At 32.0% G+C, this 23783-nt stretch overlaps 1 protein-coding gene across 3 annotated transcripts in view; it reads right to left on the bottom strand.

The window, feature by feature from the left end:
• Acvr2a (activin A receptor type 2A) overlaps positions 1–23783 on the bottom strand; it is a 77481-nt gene that overhangs the window by 26342 nt on the left and 27356 nt on the right. For 2 of the 3 annotated variants that reach the window (XM_078017355.1, XM_078017356.1), the window contains exons 2-5: positions 9251–9290; positions 7952–8159; positions 5309–5418; positions 4968–5122 (exon numbers count right to left, since the gene is read on the bottom strand). In XM_078017355.1, coding sequence (XP_077873481.1) covers positions 4968–5122; positions 5309–5418; positions 7952–8159; positions 9251–9290 — 513 coding nt within the window. The remainder of the gene's footprint in view (positions 1–4967; positions 5123–5308; positions 5419–7951; positions 8160–9250; positions 9291–23783) is intronic. The other variant, XM_040294285.2, reaches the window with a different exon arrangement.

The following is a 23783-nucleotide window of genomic DNA, read 5'->3' as shown; positions in this document are numbered from 1 at the left end:
ACTGACTATATTTTATAAGAGCAGCTTCCTATTTGTGGAAAGATAGTTTCGGCACAGACAAAAAAAAAAAGTAACCTGGATAACACAAATTGACAGAAAGTTTCAGTCTCATTCTCTTATAAAAGCTGGAATATTTCAACTTCTTTAAAATCCCTCCAAAAATATGACCTCAAGATTTATCTCAAGGCAAAATCCTAAAGCACAAAATGTACAATTGAAGAAAAAAAAACTGGAATATTTTATTAACATCTTGGTATAACTCTACAAACAACAAATTCAATTCACTAATTCAGCACTTACAGAATGGTGATTACACACAAACACCTGTGTAAAATGTAGCAGTAATTACAATATATACTCAGTCTTTAAGGAGCTTACAATCTAACAGAAGATGGAATATGAACACAAATTGCTATAAGCCCTTCCCAACATAATTCATCCGAATTGCAGAAAACAGAAAATGACTTGACCACTATTTTGTCAATTTTTTCAAGGATGGCAAATAATCAAAACAATTCAGATACATATGATGAATGTTCTAGGGTGTAGTGGGAAGAAAGAACCACAAGGCAGAGTACAAGACACATGTTATGCTCAAATTTTATATCCTTTATAGTGGATCATATAGTGGATCACACAGAAACAACATAATCAAACATGTAAAATGCTATTCTAACAATAGTACAGATGAAGAAAGAGAAATGAAAACAAGAAAACCAACTATAAGATACAGAATTAATCACAACCACAGATGTAAAAATGTCCTAAACCACAATAGGATCAGTAAGGAAGAAAAAGGTGAAGGAATAGGATTTAATAAACGACAAGGCCAAAGTCAGAAATAGTTGTCTACAGGGCTTTCATCCAGTGTAATTGGGAAGAAATTAAATAGTGGTAGAAACAACAGTAGTTATCCATCATAAAGAAGCATGGCTTCAATTTTTTTAAAAAATAACAAAATGCTTTTTCTGTTCTTTTAATTATGATAGATTTGTTTTAGAATGATTTTTGTTGGTTACTAAAAATCATAATTAAAAGAACCATGTTTTAAAGTATTTATATCCCTGTATCACTTCTTCAAGATAAAAATACTAATGAAACTAGAAAAAAAATCTAAACAAACTGATGTCTTAAAGAATCCTACCATTTAAATATCAGAACAGTTTTATTAATTATGATGTCACCAATTCCTAACAACAGACTACTTTATTCACAAAATAGTCTTTAGCCAAGATATTTTTATTGGTATAATTATATGTAATAGTGGGATTCATTATGTCATATTCACACATGCACATAATTTGATCAATCTCATTTCGCTAACCAAGGATTTGAGAAATTTCCCTAAGAAAGTAACAACAAATTCGGTCATTGTGGTTATACATTTAAAGAATTTGGAAGAAGAATACTCCAATAATCCATGGCAAAAATGTTAAAATCTTTTCTCAACTAGTCTTGAAATTACACTGGATATACATGACTGTGGGGTAAAATTCATAAAGACACCTTAATACCATACATTCAGTATTCCTCTCCTAATTACCTCTTAATCCTTCAAAATAGTCATTTTGGGGACTATTTTCCAACAGGGTTTGAACTTTGAACCCAAGGACACTTAACCACTGAGCCACATCCTCAGCCCTTTTTTGTATTTTATTTAGAGTCTTGCTGAGTTGCTTTGGCCCTCACTAAATTGCTGAGGCTGGCTTTGAACTCATAATCCTCCTGCCTCAGCCTCCTGAGCCACTGGGATTATAGGCCTCTACTACCAAGCCCAATGCTAAAACAATTTTTTATTTTATTTTTTTAATATTTTTTAATTATAGGTAGACACAATATATTTTATTTTTATGTAGTGCTGAGGATCGAACCCAGTGCCTCACACATGCAAGGCAAGCACTCTCCCTGTGAGCCACAATCCCAGGCCCTAAAACAATTTTTTAAATGGAAAACACATTTCTCTCTCTCTCTCTCTCTCTCTCTCTCTCTCTCTGGGGGCGAGGGGGGGGGCGGGGGGGGGGCGCGGTGTGCTTGTTTTGTCCTTTAAGATAATGTTATGTGAGATAATGTTACTGCTTGTTTTGGTAGTTAGACAAACTATTCAATATCCAAAAGTAGAAAAATAATTTATCCTATAGAATGATTCTGAGATGGCAGGAGATGTTGAATTATGTGAAATACCAGAAGCATCTGCTTTCTAAAGACAGGCAGAACTGAATCAGCAATAGAAACAAAGCTTCAGTGTCAGAGGGTTCTTGGTTCACATTCCAACTCTAACACTTGTGAGTTTTGCTGTCTCAATTTCTCTATCTGTAAAATTGTAACTTACACTACATATTTGGTCCTGTGAAGTAAGATTAAATAAGTACTTTCCATATCTGGCTGGTCACAAGATTCACCTGGGAAACTTACTGAAAAAAAAATTTCACAGACCACATTCCATATTTTCCAGGGTATCATCCAGGAAATTATATTTTCTAACAAATCCCAAATATAATCCTTATACACTAGTATTGCAATCTGGAAATTATTGAAAAACTTTTTCTTTATATGCTTTTTATATTATAATTTATGTATTTATGAATAATATAATGGCACCCCAGAACACACATTTATATCTTATGTAAATCAAATTATCATTACTTATTTTTAAATAAAAGGTAACCCTTTTGTCACAGGATGGCTACTGAACACTCTTACAGAATTACAGTTTGCGTAAACCATACTGTTTCAGAGACAGTGAGAGGTGATGAAAGCGAAATTCCACATCAATGGCAATGACTATTTTCCATGGTTTATGCAGCAAGAAAGCATAAAGTCAGGCTCATCTTGCATTTTTCTTCAGGTTACTATATCACTAAATCTGTATTTCTACTTTTTTTCTACAATTCATATAAATTTATAACAGCAATGCAAGTACTAAATAAATGTGGACGATAACATTAGTAATTGCAACAAATATCTAAAAGGTTCAGAGACAGATATTCTTATGATCCAGGTTCTTATGGTATCTTTCTTTTTTAGGGGAAGGGGGAGTTATTGGGCTTGAATCCCAGAGCACACAACCACTAAGCCACATCCCCAACCCCCTGTATTTTATTTAGAGACAGGGTCTCATTGAGTTGCTGAGCACTTTGCTTTTGCTGAGGCTGGCGTTGAGATCTTAATTCTCCTGCCTTGGCCTCCTGAGCTGCTGGGGTTATGGGCTTGTTCCACCATGCCCCATTCATTGTTCCTTTTTAAAAAAGGAACTCTTGAATTAATCAGTATTTCTAAATAAAGTGATCTGATATATAGATTAGCAAGTCCTTTATAAAAAATGTCTTAACTACAACGTTATATCTATATTGGATATAAACTAATATAGGATTACATTATCTTTTTAAAATTCTTTCTATAAGAACCTTAACAAATGTAGGTTCTAGTTTATTTATATCACATCACAAATCTATGGTAAATTCAGAAAACTACTATAATATTGAATACTCTTCTTAATTTAGGTACTAAAACAAAAGTTTAAAGTTTCTACTGACAAAGGCAAAGTGCACCCTATGGTTATCTGGAGTAAATTATATACATTAGGTACTAAAATTTTTTACTTTAAAACACTTTTACAAATGATTTTTAATAAATCCAAATGTAGCCACTACTGTTTAAAAGTTAAAATGTTTCAGTTATTTACATACATAAAACATTGTTTATGTTTTATTACATATTATTACATAAAGTATTGTTTATCCAATTTATTGAACAATGTATTTTATTTTACCTTTGGGTTTACTTCTCCATATACATATCTTCCAAAGGTTATGGAGATCAATGATCTAATACTAACAGATTGCTGCAAGTACTAAGAAAGAAGTGTGTTACGTAAATAAAGCTTAAAGGGAAGAAGTTGTTATGGTCATTAAATTATAGGACTTTACCATTTTCTTCTATCAAGTTTTAACCATTAATCCTACTGGTATTAGAAAAATAAAGTTAAACCAAGAGATCCAGAAGGCCATAGTAATCTGATCTTAAGAGTTAAAAGAAACTCAATAAAAACTAGAATTTAGAGAGATGTCTCAAGCAAGTATAACCAAAAGTTTTCAGCTTTCCTGGGCCTGTATAACATTAAATTACCTCCATAAAAAGTTCTTGTAAAGCACTAGACCAGTGTCAATTGTCCTACATGTTAGAGAATGAGGAAAATGTAATGCATGTAATCTGATTACCAATCACATCTCTATTTCAAGAAATATTTAGGGTAAGATGAGTAAGAAACAAGAGCGATTAAAAAAATGTTTTTAGTCTTCAACAGGTACTTTGTATGTTGGGGAAAAAAATTTTTTTGAACTACCAGTGACACATGAACACGTGATGAGAAATGTTGCTCTTCTGCTCCTCTCCTCCCCCCTAAAACACTTTTTATGAAGATATGTTCCTAAATTATGATACTTCTTTTTCATACTTTCTTGGTTATCTTTCTGGGTCCATCCTAATGTTTGGACAATAGTATTGAAAAAGGCCCAGAAATTTAAGAATAGAGAAGAGGTTGGAAAAGAAAAAAAGGGTTATGATAACATTTCTTCTCTACCATTAATTAATCCTCAAGAAGAAAGTAGGGTGTACCTCCTACTTACACATATTAGAACGAAAGCAAAATTCTTGCATTCTAATTAATGAACATTTGAAAATCAAAATTAATATTTGAAAATCAAATTTTTAAAAAATGTTATTCATACACATTAATTATACAAAGAAAATAAGAATAGGGATACCCCCCATTCTACTCTACCTCAACTTTTGAGAAAAGTTTAGAACATAGCAAATTAATGTTTGTAAAATAAGCTGTAGTTCTCATGATAATAAACATTCAAAAATTAACTCAAAAAGAAAATAATCTGTTAGCTTAGTTTTAGCACAGTAATATTTCTTTAAAATATAAAATTTTAAATAGTACAAAGTATGGCGCAATAACTTACTTGAGTTGGAACAAGTACAGGAGGGTAGGCCATCTTGTGATGCCTGTATACCCAAAATGCACATATGACAATCCCCGCAATTAACATAAGTGGCACCAAGGAATAAAGCAGAATGTTGTAATAGGGTGGTTTAGGTGCAACTGGATTTGAAGTGGCTGTGGAAAGGGGAAGGAAAAAACAACTCAGATTTGGTCTATAAAATTCTACAATATTTATCATAGTGTCAAATATTTGAAAAAAAAAATAGAATATGAAGAAATAGAAGTATCCTATCAACACAAATATTCTTTGTTTTCAGTCTACATGCTGAATAATCTTATGTATTTTCCCTATGAACTTACGCTGTGTGACTTCCATCTCCGGAAAATAAGAAAATTTTTCATTACACATATTGCCCTCACAGCAACAAAAGTAGACTTCAGGACTGTCTTTTTTTTCTATACAATCAGTCCTACAAACAGAAGAGAAATAATCAAAATCAATATTCTCAGAGATAAATAATAAATGAGTCACTTATATTCAACTTCAAGATTTTTATTAATATTTGAGAATCACATTTTTTAAAAAAATTTTTATTGGTACACATTTATTATACAGACTAATGATCATTTCCTAAAAGCCAAAAGTATCCTAGACTGCTATTACTAAATCTCATCAGGAAACAGACAAAAACAGCTGAATTTATGACATTCACATGAATTCCTTGAGACCAGTGCTTTAATACAGTTTTTAATAAATAATCTATGCCAAGCATCTTTTTTCTTTCTTTTGTTAATTATTAGAAAAGCTTGAAGAACAACATAAGTCAATGAGAAAATTCAGGCTAGCAGTGCTTTTGCTCACTGAAATATAGCTTTCCTATTTTTATGGATATTAAAAACTAAAAACTTCATATAAATCTGTGTATGTATGTGTATAATAAGGAATAATAATAAGTATACACACATACACATACCTATTTATACAAGCTCATATCTTATGTATAAGCATATTTCAAAATCAGAAATCCAAACTAGCTTTGGGAATTAATATTGTCATTTTTAATAGTAATAGATTTGTTTTCTGAACACAATGAGCAAGACTGGGTTAAGCATCAAGTAGTGAACAAATATACAATAACAAACATACAGGACCTAGTAACTCAAATTGCTAAGAATTAGATGGAATTAAGAAGAAAAGGGGAGGCAGTCAATGGGACCTAAGTCACTGAAAAGACGTGGATTTATCCTCTAGAACAACCCCTAATCAACTACCAAGAAATAGATATATATATTTAAGTAAAAAAGAACCACCCTTTTAAATAAACTGAATCTTTGTGATGGCTGTAAGAAAAATAAAGTTAAATTTAACTATTAAGGGAAAATTTCCAGAAATTTCAAGAAGATAGTTTTAACAAAATCAAATTTTAAATTATAATCTATACTAATACCTATTTAGTATAAAGTAAAAAGACAAATCTAAGTTTTAACAATGTATAAGAAGAAATGTACAAGTTTAAAAATTAATATTCAGATTCATACCTCAAATTATAGGAGATTAACATGATTATACCTAGCTGAATTAGTTCAAGAAAATTACTTTTCGCCATCCAATTTCATTTTTCTTTATTTTCTTCCACTTTTGGACACTGCTTGAATCTTTCTTCTTTTCTTTTACTTCTCTTACCATCCTTACTAAATTTTTTTCAATCAGATTTAGAGCATTAAAAAAACTCACATACTTCTCTATTAGCATTTAGTCTCCCCAAACAAAGCTAGTGTAGTAATTATCACTCTAAGAAAGCATGTATTTGCACTGAATAATGAAGCACTCCACAGACTTTCAGTGAATGGCTCACAACTCATTTCAACATTGAGTCTCACATGTTGAAATGCTAGTTTTAGGTAGGAAACAGTTTTTACTCTCCACCTCCCCCCAAAAAGAAATCTCTGATCTAAACTAATTAAAAGAAAGTTTCCCAAATCCCTCCTATTTACCTTTCATAATAGGTCATATCACTTGACTACTTTTGGTAGCAGACAGACTAATAATCAGAAATACTGCTAAAACATGTTAAGTGTAAAAAATAATAATCCTTGGAAAATTCAGACTTACAAGGATACCCTAATCACTAAAAATATACCAAAATAACTGCACTTTAATTTGTTATGAAATGTGAAACTAGTCCAATTTTCAGGGTTTATTCAATGTATGTTGTTATTAGTCACATATGACTAGCTGATCAGAGATCACAGGTAATCAACTGATGCTCCTGAAAGTAGATATCAGGTTCAGTATAAATGGCATCATTTACTTTCTGCTTTAATGGAAATTCTGTGGCTCAGTATCTACCCAACTTCTTAGAGAAATATCAAAGGCAGTCAATAACATGACCACTATATTTTACTTCCAGTGCTGAACAATTTATAAAAGATTTTTTAAATAAAATGTAGCTTCCTAAGAGAACTATGTTAATTCTGCTGTAATTCTGAATGTCAACTTAAAATGTCTCTTGGGGTAAAGAACAAAGGCCTATGTAGCAAGAAAAAAGTAGGGTGGGATGTAATAAGATCAATTTCTTCCAAATACATAAAGAAGAAAACTGAAAGGAAATTAAATACTACAATTAAGGTTAGGTCTCCTTGAGGATAGATTTTTCAACAGATATATTCTTATGAAGCAATTTTAAAAGTCCTTTTTCCTTAAAATTGGCATAAAAGTTCATAATTCCGACGTGGGCAATGAAATGATTTTTCCTTAAGAGGTCTCACTACTGGATAGAATATTCAAAATATATCAAGAATAAAACATCATAAAGATACCATGTTTATTACTTTAAAATACATATTTTGTCATTAGAGCATATTATAATGGTCTTCAAAATTCCTTACTTAAAAAGCAAGAAAAATTCATGTGACAATCTATACACTGATCTTATTTCAAAAGGGGGAACAGGTGCAGGAAAATTACTCAACACTTTCAAAGAAAATAAAGTATGTTCTCACCTGTCATAGCAGTTGATATCATCCAGCCAACAACCTTGTTTCACTATTTCAATGGAACCAGAAATATTCTTCCAGGTAGCAAAACAATGTCGCCGTTTATCTTTGTCACCATAACAGGGTTCAACACCAGTTTGATTGGTTCTGTCTCTTTCCCAATTAGCATTAAAGAAAAGACACTCCTGAGTTTCTGATCTACCAAGTATAGCACCTATAAGATAATAAAACAATAACTTACTATAACATATTATCATTATAAAAGAAGAGTTTGTCTCCCAAGATAGCAACTTCAGGTATTCCTAAAATGTCAAAATTTACTGTCTTCCCAGTATTATAATTTTAGATTTATGTTTCCGGGTTAATCCCTGGACTTTAAGTATAAAAATAACCACAATAATCTCAGACATCACAAAATTTCTCTGGACAACGCCAGTTTCATTTCATTTAAGAATACCCTTGATGAAAAGCAGCAGATAATATTAACTGTATTAATTTTCAATCATTGAATAGACTTCTTTTCAATACCTGTGACAAAATAGGAACTAGGCAAACGCAATTCTGCTGCACAGCAAAGCAAAATGGTTGCCTCAAGAAAAAGCCCTTGTATGACTGTACAATATACAAATTCATACTTGGGTATCTGGCAGATAAGTTCTTAAAAGTAAACCAAGTAAAACTGTTACCTCAAGAAAAAAAAATGGACAGATGTATTGAAAATGCTAAAATTTGAGTTTCCAGGCAAAAATAAGAATTTTAAAATTTTTAAAACCTTCCCAATACTTAAAATTTTTTTCTGAAAAGATCAGTGGTGATATTATCAATATTTTTTAGTTATACATGGACACAATATCTTTCTTTCGTTTATTTATTTTTTTGTGGTGCTGAGGATCAAACCCAGGGTCTCTCATGTGCAAGGCGAGCGCTCTACCACTGAGCTACAACCCCAGCCCCCAAAGGTCTCCTTTAAAGAGTGAATAATGAAATGCACTAATCTCTAGAAGGTCTATATAGTTGAGACTCAATATTTTCTAAATGAATTATGGGTACTGTTACAAAAGCATTTATAAGTAAATCCAATGTGTAAGACAAATCAAGGATGGAAAATTCATCAGTGATACCAAACCAACTAACTTTTAAGAAACTATGTTTAATCTTAGCTGGGAAAGCAAGTAACTAAAATACTCAAAATAATCTGTGAGGGGAGTACAAAGGTGAACTCATACTTTACTTTAAGGGTCATTATACTTATAGAACTGTGTATCTAGGGGCTGAGGCTGTGTGGCTCAGTGGTAAAGTACTTGCCTAGCATGTGTGAGGCACTGGATTCGATTCTCAACACCACCTACAAATAAACAAAGGCCCATACATTTAAAAACAACAACAAAAAATAACTGTATATCTAAAACTATATATTTTATTCTATCATAAACTATATTTAAATAAAGCTGATTTGAAAATAAACTACCTGAGTTTGGTATGGAATCAAAGAAAAGCATCCACAAATAGCTAATACATTATTAAAATATTACTCCTTTCCCTAACTATATATCTGTGTATGGCCAGATTTCCTTCATATACTTCATTCAAAATAAAATATCACAACAAACTTAACAAAGAGAAGAGTTCAGTTATCTTCTACTAAAACAATTATGAAAAAATATCTTGCTAATTTCTCTTTGTTTTGGAATATATTTTCATAAAGATCTGTTCTTTTACTAACAGAACAGATTTATTACTATTTTTAAACAAATTAATATTTCAAAATTTTCTGTCTTCCATTTCAAATATGATTAATATTAACAGATACAACCCACATTTTTAAAAAGTTCTTTGAGGTTTTTGAGAGCCTAAAGAAGTCCTAAGAAGAGCTGCTCTACAAATGTATTATCACAGAGATATAATTATAAGCCACTAGTATCTATGAGTAGTAATGGCACCATGGACTTTCCCCTCAAGTATGGAAAAAATAATAGCATAAACTGACAGCACACTATGCTGGTAACTGTCAACTGCAGTCTATAAAAGAAGGACTGATACTACTACTTATCTTATACACAGCCATTTTCTAAGTTATTCCTTTTCAGAAACTTGTTCAAAATATGAGCAAACTAAGTTTCCTCCTTTACCAAAAAACCCCAAAGCAATCATTTACTGCCCACACTTTATCTTAAAACAGAGATGGCAAACTTTTTCTGTAAAGGTCCAGACAGTAAGTATTTTAGGCTTTACAGGCCATATGGTCTGTCGCAACTACTCAACTCTGCTTGTGAAGCACAAGAGCATCCACAGACAGTAAATGAATGAATGTGGTTGTGTTCCAATAAAACTTTATTTATGAACACTATAAAAATTCTTCTAATTTTTGCATCTAAAAAAATTTTTTTCAAAATTTTTCAATCATTTAAAAATGTAAAAATCTTTCTTTAGGCTGCATTTGACTCATAGATTGTGTGGTCTGCTACCCTGTCTTAAAACAATGTCCTAATTACAACAGTACAGCTAACTTGCCTTGTGTTTATTTTGTTAGGGATGGGTATCCTGTGAATTTTATTCATTTCATTTGTGTTAAAATACCACTGTTTAATTATCTTCAATTTATGAAAGAAGTTTCCACTGAGGCACAGTAATACCCCTTAAATTAAACAAAACTGAAGAACAAAGAACCCTGCCCTTTGCAACTCTGGTGTTAATTCCAATCAAGGAGTGGCTGCCTGGAGCACTGTACTAAAAAGGATTTTGAGGATTTTTCTGAAAGGATTTCACCATTTAGAAGGGAGGAGAGCAACACCAATGTCACATCAATTTAGACAGAGTAAATTTAGATAAAAGATAAGCTAATGGCCATTTTATTTATTTAAAAAGTATTCATACTAATTATTTTTTAAAGGTAAACAATATTTCTGAGTGATTTTCTAGATGCAGACTATCATTTCATTGATATGAAATATAGGTAGAGAGAAAATGTCTTATGGAAAAAACTATGACAATCTCTCCACTACTCCTCAAGCTTATCTATAATCAGTTTCTATGCTATCACATCTCTAACTAAACACTAAACATAAAGAGGTACTTATAAAATAAACCAAATTATATATATTTTTATATTCTTAAGCTCACATTGTAACTTTAAAGGTGTGGTTTTAAAAAGATGGCAAAATAATTTACATGTATTAGGTTTTAATGGCAGGTCCTACTTTCTGAAACTTCATATCTCTCTCTCTCTCTCTCACTCTTTTTTTTTTTTTTTTTTTTTTTGTGTGTGTGTGTGGTGCTGGGGATTGAACCTAGGGTCTTGTACATGGGAGGCAAGCACTCTACCAACTGAGCTAATATCCCCAGCCCCTGAAACTTCATGTTCCTATACAAAAGTGTATTCTATCAAAAATAACTCCATATGCTTAATGTTGTCATTTTTAAAAGAAATAAACATACATGAAAGGTATGCATTCAGAGTTAGTACAGTGATTCTTAAACAATGATGTACATCAGAATTCCCTTTGTATTTTCACAGTCACATATTAAAGCGCTATTTTCTTACATCCTGGAAATGCAGTAGATGAAAAGTACATTTGGGGGATACACACACACACACACACACAGAGTATTCAGTTTGTGTTCTTTTTTTCTAATGTTCATTCCAAGTTAAGATCCATTGGCTTAATAGGCTTTGGCCTGTACTTGCAGACTAGTTCACAAACTGCTGCCTTGAACATGCTAGCAAATCCCTCAATTCAATTTCCAAATTATTTTCCAGATCCATAATTCACACTCCATCTTATTACAGAAAATTTAGTCAGGTGGATCCAGCATCAGATTTAATTTAGATAACATTTATATATTAAAAATACTGGTTATGCACTGAAGACTAATACTAACTGTTGCATTCGTCCTACCATTAAAATATACATACATGTGAGCGTGTGTTTGGAGTATGGGGGCAGGGGGGTCAATACACAGAATTTGATATTTGGTAGATTACTGGGCCATAAAATAACCTTGAAGAATTAATGTTCAGGGCTGGGGTAGTGGCTCAGTGGTAGAATGCTCACCTAACACGCATGAGGTACTCGGTTTGATCCTCAGCACCACATAAAAATAAAATAAAGATATTGTGCCCACTTAAAACTAAAAAATAAATATTAAAAAAGAATTAATGTTTAACCTGAAATGTTTTTCCTTTGCAAAAAAAAAAAGAAAGAAAAAATTTCACCTGAAGCAACTGCATCTGAGAACAATTCAAGTTTTGTTTCTTAAAAAACATAAAATATTAAAATACAGTTCATCAATTTTACACAATTTCTTCCAAAACACAGAAGTAAAGGCATTTATTCATTGATGGGGCCAGTTTTACCTTGATACAAAAAAAAAAAAAAACGCAGAAAGGAAAAAACACACCAATATCTCTTATCAGCTTAGATGAATCAGTTCTCCACATAATTTTAATAAGTGGAATCTAACAACATATTTTTAAAAGTGAAAACTACATCACAACCTGGTTTAATCCAGGTATACAAGGTTGATTGATTCAGCGTTCAAAAATCAGTCAATGCAATCTACCAAATCAACAGGCTAAAAGAGGAAAACCCCACGGTTTTATCAATTGATACAGAAAAAGCAACACCCATTAATGATTAATAAAAAACAAAACTTAGTCCCTAGGAATAGAGAGGAACTGCCTCAGTATCATAAAAGAATATTATACTAAAAAACCTACAGTTGACATCATACTTAATGGTGAAAGACCAAATGCTTAGGAAACAAAGTAGTAATAGCCACTCTTATCCCTCTTAATTAAAATGGTACTCAAAAGTTCTGGCTAATGCAATAAGGTAAGAAAAGGAAATTAAGGGGATATTGGCTGAGAAAGAAGAATAAAATTGTGTCTATTTTCAGATGATGTTACTATTTATATAGAAAATCACAAGATACCTTAAAAAATAATTTCCTAGGATAAATGAGTTCAGTCAGGTCACAGGACACAAGATCAATAAACTAAAATCAACTGCATTTCAATATGCTGACAACAAAGTGGAAATTAAAAATGCAATACCAGTTACAATTTGAAGCTATAACCTAACAAACATATCATACATAAGATCCCTATGATGAAAATTATGCTGATGAACCAAAGACCTAAACAGCTGAAGAGACATACTATGTTCATGTCATGGAACTAAGACTAATAAAGATGTCAGTTCTCCCTAAACTTACATACAGTTTTAGTGCAATTCATACCAAAATTCAGCAAATTTCTTTGCATTAAACAAGCTTCCTTTAAATTTTTTTGGAAAAGAAGACTAAAGTGGGAGAAATCACTCTCCACTTTCACAATGTTAAGATTTACAACACCCCTTAAGGCTTAACTGTAGTAAATCAAGACAAATGAAGTATAGAAAGACGAAAACACACATAGATCAGTGGAGCAGATAAGACACCAGAAATAGATCCACACAAATATGTTCAATTAATTTTTGCAAAATGGACAAAGCAATTCAATGGAGGAAGGGTAGCTTTTCAAAAACGGGTGCTGGAACAACTGGATCTGAAGCAAATACATCTTGAATGCCCTCCCCCTCACTATATAATGTTATTCTAGTAATTCCTGAAAGTCCAGCTCTTTCAGAAAGCCACCCAGGCAAAATTTCATGTATGTGACAGTTTTCAAGTTTTCTTAAGATATACATATCAAAATCCTAACTCTTTTAATCAGGACTCTTTCTTTTCCTAAAGTGCTCAATAACTGATCCAACATAAATTGTTTTATACTTATTCAATGTTTTTAATCAGCTATTTATATATGTACTTTTACATATCAGAATGCTTTGGGGGATTAGATTTTAAGCATTCTCACCACAAAATGTAAGTATGTAAGGCAATGCATATGTACATAAGCATCATTTAACCATTTCATAATGTACACATATTTCAAAACATGTTGTACATGCCAAATGTATATCATTTTGTTTATCAACTAAAATGAGTCAATAAAAAAAAACATATGTCCAGTTTAAGAACTGGGGAATATATGAGTTATACTGACATTTCTTTTCTTTAGACAGAAGATACAAGGTGATGATATAATATTGTCTGAAACTATAACTATGAATAAAGAAGTACGCCACTGAAGACCTACCCTAAATTTGTGCTTCCTATAAGCAACTCAAGTCTTCTAGGAAGGGTTAATGAAATTTCAAATATAATAAATTCAACTCAAAAAACAATTCTTATTTCCCTTTCACATATCAGTACTCTTGCCACTTTATGGACAGACTACATGTTCAAAGAATCAACTATGGAAGAGAGATCACAGTGAATGTTTTTTAATCCAAAATATCTTCTAATCAGGCAGCTCTCAATATGAAGGATCCCTAATTTTCCCCAAGAAGATTTTTTTTATCTTGACTAACTTAAAATATACAAATTTTTTGTTTACTTGATACAGTTTAATGTATACTGAATTTATTAATTTAGCCTTATGTTTTAAATCACAAACACAAATTTAATAAAACAATTACATTCAAACTTTACCTGTATCTTCAACGAGTGTCTTATTACTTTCTTTTTGAGTCATCAAAAGTATCCTAAAAGGCATAATCTTCACTTCCATTTAAGTTGTTTTGAAAAGCAATACATTTTATAAGTCATATATAATATTCTCAATAAAAATATCTTTTAAGACAAAAATATTCATTCACATAATACTAAGGCAGTTAGTTTTTTAATACTTCTATACGTACATGGTGTAATTTCCATTATTAACATGTTAAGCATCCTAATCCAAATATCTAAAACACAAAATGCTCCAAAATCTGAAACTTTTTAACAGCAACATGATGCTACACATTGACATCTCACAGTCAAAACAAGGTGCATTAAAGATACTGTTTAAAACAAACAAACAAAAACCTTCAGGATATGTATATAAGATGTATACAAAACTAAAATGAATTTTTGGGTCCCAGGATCCCAGGGTCCCATCACTAAAATATCTCATTATATATGAGAAAATACTCCACAATTCTAGGTCCCAAACATTTAGAATAAGGGTTATTTATCCTTTAGTTCTGTTAAAAATAAAATAACAGAAGTTTCAGAATATAAAAAATCTTGTAAAAACTAAACTATAAAACATCTTATTTTAAGGAATAAATTTTTAGAGAAAACTGCTTTACACTGGATGTATGCAGATAAAAGAACTGATCATACACTTGTTCCATAAATAAAATCACCAAGATAAGGGCTAGATAAATGTAGTAGGAATTTGGAAATGATAACCTAGGATCCCCATTAGAGTTTCTAAAACAAGTACAATCACCACCTCTGTATCATCAGTGGCTAACACCATATAGACACTCAATAAATGTGCACTAAATCAATTCACAAAGACCTAGAAGAATTAGAAAAGGCTGTATAGCCAGGTGTGATGGCACCCACCTGTAATCCCAGTGGCTTAGGAGGCTAATACAGGAGGATTACAAGTTGAAAGTCAGCCTCAGAAACTTAATGAGGCCCTAAGCAACTTAGGGAGACACTGTCTCAAAATTTAAAAAAATAAAATAAATAGGTGTACCTAAATGGTTAAGCATCCCTGAGTTCAATCGTTCATAACAAAAAAAAAGAATGAAAATTAAAAGGATTTATGGAGGAAATGGGACTAGAGCATGACTACTAAATAGAGACAGAACTAAAGTAAATATAGGCAGAGAAGATGAAACTATAGTCAAGGTTGTGAACAGTGTTTGCCCTCACTGGATGGAAGCATTTCATATTCTTTAGTACCGGATATGGTACACTAAAGGAAAAAATGTCTTGAAAGACAATAAAAACATAAAATTGCATTTTAAAGATTGATCAGAAAACAATAAGTAAACTGTGTTGGAAATGGAATGAAACTCATGAAGCCATACTAACCAATCAATAAAAAACAATGGTCTATAATATGCATGTCATAGGTATCATCAAAAGGATTAGCAAATTAGAGTACAGAGATCAAGTTTTTGCTTACCACAGTCCCATATTTAGTCTCCCTGAGCATATAAAAGTAATATATAAAAATGAAAAGGCTTATTAAGTTGGATGGCTGCATTTCTTTTTTTCCTATATTTTTATTAATGCATAATTATATAATGGTGAGATTCATTACTATATATTTATACATGAACATAACAATACACTTTGGTCAATATCATTCCCCAGTATTTCTCCTTTCCTTTCTTTTCTCACAACTCCTAGTCCCTTTCCTTTACTAGGTACATTTCTAAATGTTTATCCAACTTCCAAAAAAAAAAAAAAGCTTGCTTCCAAACATGTTTATCCTATGTTTCCCTGTTGCTAACTCTTTTCCTGATATTTACACTGTCATAAAAGATATATATTGCCCAGGATAAGTTAGATATCTTCAAAGAAAAAGCACAAAATAAAGTGCTTTCTGCCTATAGCTGCAAAACATGGGATATATTTATAAATGCCGAAGTCTTAAGATTAAAATAGTTCTATGTAGTCTTCTGGCATACATTCAAAAGATGCTTTATACCAAAACAGGAATAAGTAAATACAAGTTTTATTAAGATTTTACAAAAGATATTTCTGATATTAGATATTCATTTGCGGGCAAGGAAAGGGAATCATGAGGACTGTAGCTGGAGGCCAATAATCCCATCAGATTAATAGGCTATTTTTTAAAAATGTACAAAAGCCAAAACTGAGCATAAATTTAGGGGGGGGAAAAGATGAAAGGTAGATTCTTAAAATCACAACAGAGCTCCTAGTAGACAGATGAAGTACCCAAACACATAATATTTCTATCATTTATGCTTTCTATGAAAGTAATGTGAAACATAACCCTTGAAAAATCAATCAGCAGTGTCAAGAGCGAGAAAAGTGGGGGGCGGGGGACACAGCATGACAGCCACCATAAACACTCTCATCAAAGCAATATCTGGAAGTTTAAAGGAGAGCTTGAAGAATAATAATAATATTTGTTTAAAGTAGCTTTTAATAGCAACACAGTAGTTATTTTAAAGTAAAAAGACGTAAGCCGATAACTCACTACGACACTAAATAACAGATGGATGCGAATCACTTAGCTAAGCTTATTTTTTTTAATCACCAGCTTTTTTCATATGTATAACTGTGTTGCTTCAACTTACAAAGAAGAGAATTTCTAGTATCAAAAAAGAAAACTAAAATTCTTGTTTATTACATTTGTGCTACATAATTTCTTTCCTATTGAAGACTCATTAATTTGTTTCTGTATGATTACAAATACATTTTAGGTCTTTTGGTGCCTTTTCTTTCTATGTTAACACACAGCTTAGAGGTATCACCTTCCCTATTTGGCTGCTCTGGGCTGTTTTTAAACTTTACAAAAACTTAACACTATCCAAAACTTGCCCTAAAGTCTAATTTGTCCACAAAGACACAGAAAGGTTTGAAATATGATAAAGGAAATATTAACTAGCTCAAATTTTCTAAAAAATTATAAAGCTAAAAATAAAATAAATTCAAGTTAAATATATAAATCATAAACAACAGAATTAGAAAATCTAAACCAGGATTTTTAAAGGAAGTGTCACTGAAGAAAGTTATTACTGCAAGTCATCATTATCTCTGCCTGAGCTATAAGCAATACTCTTTTTACCTGATTTCCTAGCTTCTACTTTGTCCTATATCAGTTCTTCATGCATAAACCACACAATTCCTTTATTAAGGTTAAAACAAAAAATATCAAGCCACTCCCCCAACTTAGAGCCATTCATTTAATGGCTGCCTGCCACACTTGCCTTAAGATAAAAAATCTTTAGCAAATATAAGAACTTTAAATGTCTGGCTCCTCTTGAGCCTCAATTCCTACCAGACAAATGAACTTCTTTAAATATCAAACTCTCAGGTGATACATTCTACCACTCTTCCATCATCCTCAAATCTCCTCCCCCTCCTTGTGTTTCAAATCCAAAATTATTTGTTTATTTATTTTTATTGGTTCTTTTTAGTTATACAAGACAGTAGAATCCCTTTTAATGGGTGAGATAATGGAAGGAAGTAAAAACATTGAGAAAGTGCTTGAAAAAGTTTGCTACGATTTGAATGTTTATCACTCTAAAACTTCTGTCTGAATTTACAATTGCCAATAAAAGGTACTGGGAGGTGGGGTCTAATGAGAGGTGTTTAGACCATGGTTTTAATGTTGTTATAAAAACAGCTTTTAGGAGCAGGTGCTTCCTCTTGCCCTGGTACCATGTAAGGATACAGTAAGAAGGCCTACACCAGATGTTGGGACCTTGAGCTTGAACTTCCCAGCCTCCAGAACTATAAAGCAATACATCACATCATTTATAAATGACTCTGTCTCATGTATTCTATTATAGCAGCACAAAAGAAACCAAGTCAAATTTGAAAAAAGTTCACCAAAAAAATGCAAAACATCATCTCTAATTTAGTTTCTTAAAACTACTAAAAACACAATTTAATTGCATTTTAAGTTTTCAAAATACATGTTATCATCTTCTCCACTCCCGTGAAACTACTTACATCTTTAAAACACTTAAAATCAGTTAAATTTCTGATAGTTGTATAATATTACCTCTCCCTTAAAAAAAGAAAGCTAACTAACTTGCTATTTAATTTATAAGGGACAAGGGAAAGCCTTTAAATATAAATCTTTCTCTTAAAGAAAAGCGAGAGAGAAAGAAAGCAAGACTATTCCTTTAGTCAGAATAACATGAACATGCACCCTTTCACAGAAAATCTGGAGAAAATCAACCAGAAACTTCAGATTTACATTCTACATCAAATGAATACCTGAATCTAGTTCACAATTCTGAATTCCTGCTTAATAAAAAAGTAAAAAAAATATATATTAATAAAAGTAATATCTGCCCATTTTAAAGACCTTTCAATAATTACTAAAGTTGTTTTAGATTACTATCTTCTCTAGATATCATAAACAAAAAGTAGCAAGGACAAAATAAACACAACTTTTTACTTAATATTACAAACTACAATTAACCTATGACAATGGTATTAAAGTAAACTGAAGAATGGCAAATAAAGTTAAACCATTCACTTTTAAACCCACAGTGAATAAAAACCCAATACAGCCTTGTCTATATTCCTTGTGAATTTACATGTCACCTTTGCCCAGAGGTCTTGCTAATCTCTCCTATATTGTTTCAGTTTTAGTACTTGTGCCTTATGTTTTAAATAAATGTCCTGAAAAGAATTCTGTAACTTTTGTTAGCCTATCTTGAATGCCATTCCACCATTTCTTCTACACAGAAATGTTTATATCCATCATTCTCTTAAAAAGAAACTTTAATAATTATTGGGGGCTGTTCTCAATCTTTATTTGGAAACATTTAAAGGAAGCAAAAAAAGTCATATTTCTAGACCACTGAAAGAAACTAAAATAAGACTCAAAGAAGTTCAAGTGATAATGTACTTTATTGGAAGTCAAAAACTACTTTGAATGCTAGAAACTAAGTAAGGCCATGGCTGGCCAATATTTTTAGTTCAGGTCTGCCCTCAGAATGGAAGCCTGAGATAAAGATATATGTTAGAGAAAACAAAATAATTTTGAAACACAGACAGCAGCTTTAAATAATAATACTCTTTTATTTTTTTTCGTACTCAAGGATGCATGTGTGTGCTGAGGAGATGGGAAAGGGACAGGAGCAAAAGACAGAAGCCGACAAAAATGAAGTTGAAAGAACAACTGTATCCATCAGAATTGTTCTCAGTTAAGCAGCTGGCTAGAGGATTCGTCAAGGGTCAACAATTCTAATCCACAGTCTTTACTAAATCTGAAAACCAATTCCTGATGGAATTCACACACCCTCTTCCCATTTATCATTTACATCCATCTACCTGCTCCAGTTTCCAGTGAAGAACACTTTTACTTTTTAAAGACAAAAGAAGAAGCGGGAACAACTGCAATAAAAGCCCACAGGAACTTACATACCTACAGGTATTTAAAACCTTGTAAGTCTGATAAAGACAAGGACAGTGATAGGCTAATGAGAATTATATACTTAAATGCCAGTCTAAGAGCTCAGTCTTTAATATTATAATTTTTTAAACACACATAAGAAATTTATGGTATATACCTACCTGAGGAAAGGAAGAACAGTGATATAAACAAATAAAATGAGTTTTATCAAACCAATTTCTTATCAGGTATGACCTACAGATAGTGGGTTTGTCCCTTCATTTGACATCTCTATAAATATCATCTTGAGTTCCCGTGGAAAATACACATGAACACACATGGCGTTGTAATGTCCAACACTTAAATGTTCAAGCTAAAATTATATTATCTCCAACTTACATTAAAGTCAGTACCTATAATTTGTGTCTCTGGAGGCATCAAGAAACAAGAACAATGTTTCTCAATGTGTGGGCCCTGCACAACCTTCATAAAAATATTCAGCCAAAAAGTTGAATTCTGAGCCCATTCCAGATCCACAAATCCAATTCTCTAATATAATGCTGTTTAGCTGAGGCTCTACATATTTAATAAGTTACTTTTTTCATATCCAGAGAGAAATAAAAAGGGGTTCTATTAACTATGTATAGGAATTAAATAAGAAAATTTATAAGTATGAAACACTGTAACTAATGCTCAATAACAGTCTGTACTCTCTGAAAATGGAGAAAATAGAGGATATTTTATCTCCAAAAAGTACAGTCATGATGGAGTGGCTTTTTGTTCTGTGTTGGTGTTTTTGTTTATTTGTTGAGGGCAGAAGAGGTTAATTGATAGAGAAGAGTTATTAAACATAGATTATAAATAATCCTAAATCTGGATAACCTCCTTTAAACAATTAAGAGTCACAAAGAGCCGGGCTCGGTGTCAAATGTCTGTAATCCCAGTGGCTCCAGAGGCTGAAGCAGGAGGATCATGAGTTCAAATCCAGACTCAGCAATGTAGCGAGGTCCTAAGCAACTCAGTAAGACCCTGTCTCTAATAAAAATATAAAACAGGGCTAGGAGTATTGCTTGGTGGTTAAGCACCCCTGGGTTCAATCCCTGGTACCAAAAAAAAAAAAAAAACCTCAGAACCCCATGAAGATAACAAAATCCAGAGATTCTCAACTCCCTTATTTAAAGTGATATAGTATTTTCATATAACCAACACATATTCCCCTGCATACTTTAAATCTCCTCTAGGTTACTTAACATACCTAATATAATGCAAATGCCATTTAAATAGTCGTTATACTGGACTGTTTAGGAAATGACAAAGGGAAAAAGTCTGCAAATGTTTAGTACAGAAGCAATTAAAAAAACAAAAACATACATTTCAATCTGTGTTTGGTTAAATCCACAGAGGCAAAACCCACGGATAGAGAGGGAGACTGTATTCATCTAATTTGAATATCTATAATTCTACTTAGCTTCTATGCAACTAATAAAACAAAAAAAAAATTTAAAAAGGGGATAGGGATATTTAAAAACACATAATTTTGTGGACTGCAATCATGTACCAAAAGCTATTTAATAAGAACTAAGATTCACCAAAACTCAACTAGTACAGAAACCATTATTAATAAGTCACTACCACTTAGATTTTAATCTACAGAAGTCTAAAATTTAAATCCTTGTTGTAAGGATTGTTGATCCTTACAACAATCCTACAGTGTTAACAGAAATAGATACCATCATTCCTACACAACTCCTAATCCAATAATAATATGAGTAGATGCTTGCTTGAACCAAACCAGATCTTAAGAGCCATCCTTTCCAGTGGTTCTCCAAATGCATATGATGTACAACAGCTACAGTTGAGTGAGAAATAAAGCATTCTTGGCTCTACCATTAGATTGATTCAGTAGGTCAAACATGTAGCCTAAGAATCTGCATTTTTATCTAGTACTCAAAAGTAATTCTAATAATGAAAGGTCCTCAAATCACAGTTTGAAAAACAATCCCAACTATGTCCTAGAGAGATAAGGTGATTAGGTCCACATACTCAATCCCAGACTTCTCATTTTTATTATCAACACAACTCACAAAATGAGATTTAGAAAGTACTTTCTTCATATAATTTATGTGTAAAACAATGTTCATCAATTACTGATCAAGAGGTTTCACCAAATCTTGAAAACTGTTGCCCCCTTAAATAAAGTGTTTATTACTCCATTCAACAGAGAAAAAATTGCAAGAGAAACACTCAAGTACAATGGTATTTCCTGAGTAACAATGACATGGTTTCCTTGGATATTTTTGAGATACTCAATGATCATACCAATATACTGGAGGACAAAGATTTCTTGTAGGAAAAATATATAATGTGATCTGAAAGGTGCTACAGAAAATGTCAGAAAATCAAAGGAAATTATGAAACAAAACGGATTATCCTAACTACTCAAACAGGGTTTTTTTCCCTGTAGATGGGGGCCTTCCTCTTCTTAAAAACTGCTTTAAGGGGAGAGACAGTGTGAACATACATTCCAAAAATACATGATAGTCACTCTTTTCTCCCCTCTGATGTCCCCAACTAAAAATAATAACAGGAAATCTGTCATACTAGTCAAGGTCACTACATGCAGATTCTGTATTTAATTCATACAATTTAATCCATACAATTCTATGAAGTAGATATTATTTCTGCCCATTTTTTTGGATGAAGAAATTGAGGCTTGAGTGGTTGTAACTTGTCAATGAAACCAAAGTTAAGTGGTCCAGTCAGGTCTTAACTACATTTATATTCTATGGCCAATGACTCTACACAAGGCCCTCTTAGTCACTGCCTGAGCAATAAATTATGATACCATATTCTGCATGAGCTTTCATTTGCTCTTAGGTCACCAAGAACTTTGTCCGGTTTTTACTCCATAAAAATCAATCATTTACCTCAGACTCTTCCTCTCTACTGTATTAGTGTAAATCATTCTCTCTGCCTCCTTGCTACCCACATTATGCCTCTGCAATGAATTTTATCTGCTGATCTCAATAGTTTCTCTGGGGTGTCATTATGAATGACTACCTTTCTCCTTCAAACTTTGTAATGACGACACAGCCTAGGATAAAAAGCCCTTAGTAGGAAAAGATGTTTTTCTTAAAATGATAAACAGTTACTCTGGTCATCTTAAAATAAACTGGTAATTGTCAAGTTCTGCCATTTTCTATTTTCCTGAAACCTTTTGAATTTCTACTATTCTTAACTTCCAGACAATTTCATCATCATCTACCAAAACTCTGTTTCATACCAATTTTTGATTCTCTCCCAAAACAATATGCATACAAAACAATTTCATACAAAATTCCCTTCATGAGGTAGGTCCTAAGAGTTTCATGTGTGTTCATCTTTGGCCTTCATCAATTTTCTAATTACCATAGTTTCACCTCATCGCATGCTCTAGACTTGAGCAATCTAATACAATGGCCACTAGCCATATGGAGTTATCACACATTAGAAATGTGCCTAATTTGGACTGAAATGTGTTTAAATGTAAAATACATGCTGGATTTCAAAGACTTGGTACAAAAAAATTCTCATTAATAATTTTCATACTGATTACAGGTTCAAATATTTTGATGTAGCTACTTGAAATCTAAAATTTCCTTTTGTGGCTCACACTTGTAGCTTGCACTATATTTTTTGTGCAGTACTTTTCTAGACACTCCATCATTGCAAGGTTGGCAGTCCATCAATATAATACATATAGCAATATAAGGCCTTCTTAGAATATACCCACTCTTATATATTCAATCATCTCCTCAAAATTATATTAGTTCATCTGATAAAAAAACAATGTTTCATCACAAATAATGTATGTGTGCATTTGAAGGAACACACCTGGAAATGAAGCTACTATGAATGTCTCCAAAGTGA

Source organism: Ictidomys tridecemlineatus, chromosome 7 (assembly GCF_052094955.1).
Source record: "Ictidomys tridecemlineatus isolate mIctTri1 chromosome 7, mIctTri1.hap1, whole genome shotgun sequence".
NCBI lineage: Eukaryota > Metazoa > Chordata > Mammalia > Rodentia > Sciuridae > Ictidomys > Ictidomys tridecemlineatus.
Note: the sequence above shows the minus strand (reverse complement) of the source record. Positions and strands in the feature narration are given on the sequence as shown.